Below are 2,086 nucleotides of genomic sequence, written 5' to 3'. Positions count from 1 at the left end.
GTTAATGGCAGCTTCCTTGGGAAGGGAAGGAAGGAGCACAGAACTTTGACTTTTTAACCGCTGTCCAATCACTTCCAACAGCGTCCCTGGAACCACCAAACAAAAAGACTTGCCTTTCTGGGGCACATGCTCCATCCTCATGAGGGAAACTGTATAAGTGGCATCTTTTAAAATTCTTCTTTTTGGCGAAGTGAGGTGGCTCATGCCTGTAAGCACTTTGGGAGACTGAGGCAGGCAGCTCGCCTGAGGTCGAGAGTTCAAGAGCAACCTGACTAACATGGAGAAACCCCGTCTCTACTAAAAATACAAAAATTGGCCGAGTGTGGTGGCACATGCCTGTAATCCCAGCTACTTAGGAGGCTGAGCTTGCCATGAGCTGAGATCGCGCCATTGCACTCCAGCCTGGGCAACAAGAGGGAGACTCCGTCTCAAAAAACAAAATCTTCTTTTCTTTTTGAAAAGCATATAATTAGGCTAGGCACAGTGGCTCACGCCTGTAATCCCAGCACTTCAGGAAGTCGAGGCAGGCAGATCACCTGAGGTCGGGAGTTCGAGACCAGCCTGACCAACATGGAGAAACCCTGTCTCCACTAAAAATACAAGATTAGCCAGGCGTGGTGGTGGCGCATGTCTGTAATCCCAGCTACTCTCAAGGCTGAGGCAGGAGAATCACTTGAACCTGGGAAGTGGAGGTTTCAGTGAGCCTAGATCGTGCCACTGTACTCTAGCCTGGGCGATAGAGTGAGACTCTGTCTCAAAATAAAAACAATAATAAATAATAATTTAATGATATAAAGTTGCTGGCAAAGGTGGCGTCTTCTCTTCCAGGTGAACCTGGGTCCAAACAAAATGGTGGTTGACCTGACAGATCCCAGCCGACCCCGCTTCACTCTGCAGGAGCTGAGGGACGTGCTACAGGAACGCAACAGACTCAAGTCGCAGCTCCTGGTGGTGCAGGAAGAGCTGCAGTGCTACAAGAGGTGGGCTCCGTTGCCTGGGGGGTCCGCACCCAGACCTGACCCAGAATTCCTTGCTAGGTTACATATTTGTTGTTTTGTTCATTCAACCAATTTATTGAGGACCTACTATGTGCCAGACACTGTTCCAGGCCTAGGGCCACTGCAGTCAACAAAACAAAGAGAGCAGAAATCCTTGCTAGTCCAGTGCCAGAGACAAGCAATCAACAAGGAAGCTAAGCCCAAAATAAACACCTGGGGATGGTGGCAGGTACTCTGAAGGAGACGCAAGACAACGTGGCCGGCAGCGATGTGGGAGGGGCAGAGCCTGTCTGAGAGGGGTGGTCACAGCAGACCCCTCTAGGGAAAGACGAAAAGGAGGCAACCCCGTAAAGACTGGGTGGGGGGAAATTAGAGCGGGAAGTGCAAAGACCCTGTGGCGGGAACCAGCTTGGCCAGTTCAAACAGGCCCAAGAAGGCAGAACCAGGAAGGCACAGGGGAAGATGGTTGGAAAGAACCTGGGGGCGTATGCCTTGCTGGCTGCGGGAAGGAGCTTTCGTTTTATTTGTTTGTTTGTTTGTTTGTTTATTGAGACAGGATCTTGCTGTGTCGCCCAGGCTGGAGTGCAGTGGTGCGATCTCAGTTCACTGCAACTTTCACCTCCTGGGTTCAAGTGATTCTCCTGCCTCAGCCTCCCAAGTAGCTGGGACTACAGGCACACACCACCATGCCTGGGTAATTCTTTGCATTTTTTGTAGAGATGGGGTTTCACCATGTTGGCCAGGCTGGTCTTGAACGTCTGGCCTCAAGAGATTCACCTGCCTCAGTCTCCGAAAGTGCTGGGATTACAGGCAAGAGCCATCCTGTCCGGCTGAGCTTTCACTTTGTTGTGAATGTAATGAGAAGTCATTGGAAAGTTTTGTTTTGTTTTATCAGAGTTTTGCTCAGTTGCCCAGGCTGGAATGCAGTGGTACGATCACAGCTCACTGCAGCCTCCACCTGCTAGGTTCAACCTATCCTCTCACCTTGGCCTCCCAAGTAGCTGGGACCACAGGCATGTTCCACTGCCCCTAGCTATTTAACTGTGTGTGTGTGTGTGTGTGTGTGTGTGTGTGTGTGTGTGTGTGTG

General features: G+C 50.8%; 1 protein-coding gene across 2 annotated transcripts in view; it reads left to right on the top strand.

The window, feature by feature from the left end:
- Positions 1–2,086, top strand: part of RILPL2 (Rab interacting lysosomal protein like 2) — a 27,747-nt gene that overhangs the window by 13,061 nt on the left and 12,600 nt on the right. Inside the window, exon 2 of one of the 2 annotated variants that reach the window (XM_017544381.2) lies at positions 829–980. The exons of the other annotated variant lie outside the window; for it this stretch is intronic. Coding sequence (XP_017399870.1) covers positions 829–980 — 152 coding nt within the window. The remainder of the gene's footprint in view (positions 1–828; positions 981–2,086) is intronic. 2 annotated transcript variants of the gene reach the window in all.

This window comes from Cebus imitator, unplaced genomic scaffold (genome assembly GCF_001604975.1).
Source record: "Cebus imitator isolate Cc_AM_T3 unplaced genomic scaffold, Cebus_imitator-1.0 Scaffold169, whole genome shotgun sequence".
Classification (NCBI taxonomy): domain Eukaryota; kingdom Metazoa; phylum Chordata; class Mammalia; order Primates; family Cebidae; genus Cebus; species Cebus imitator.
Note: the sequence above shows the minus strand (reverse complement) of the source record. Positions and strands in the feature narration are given on the sequence as shown.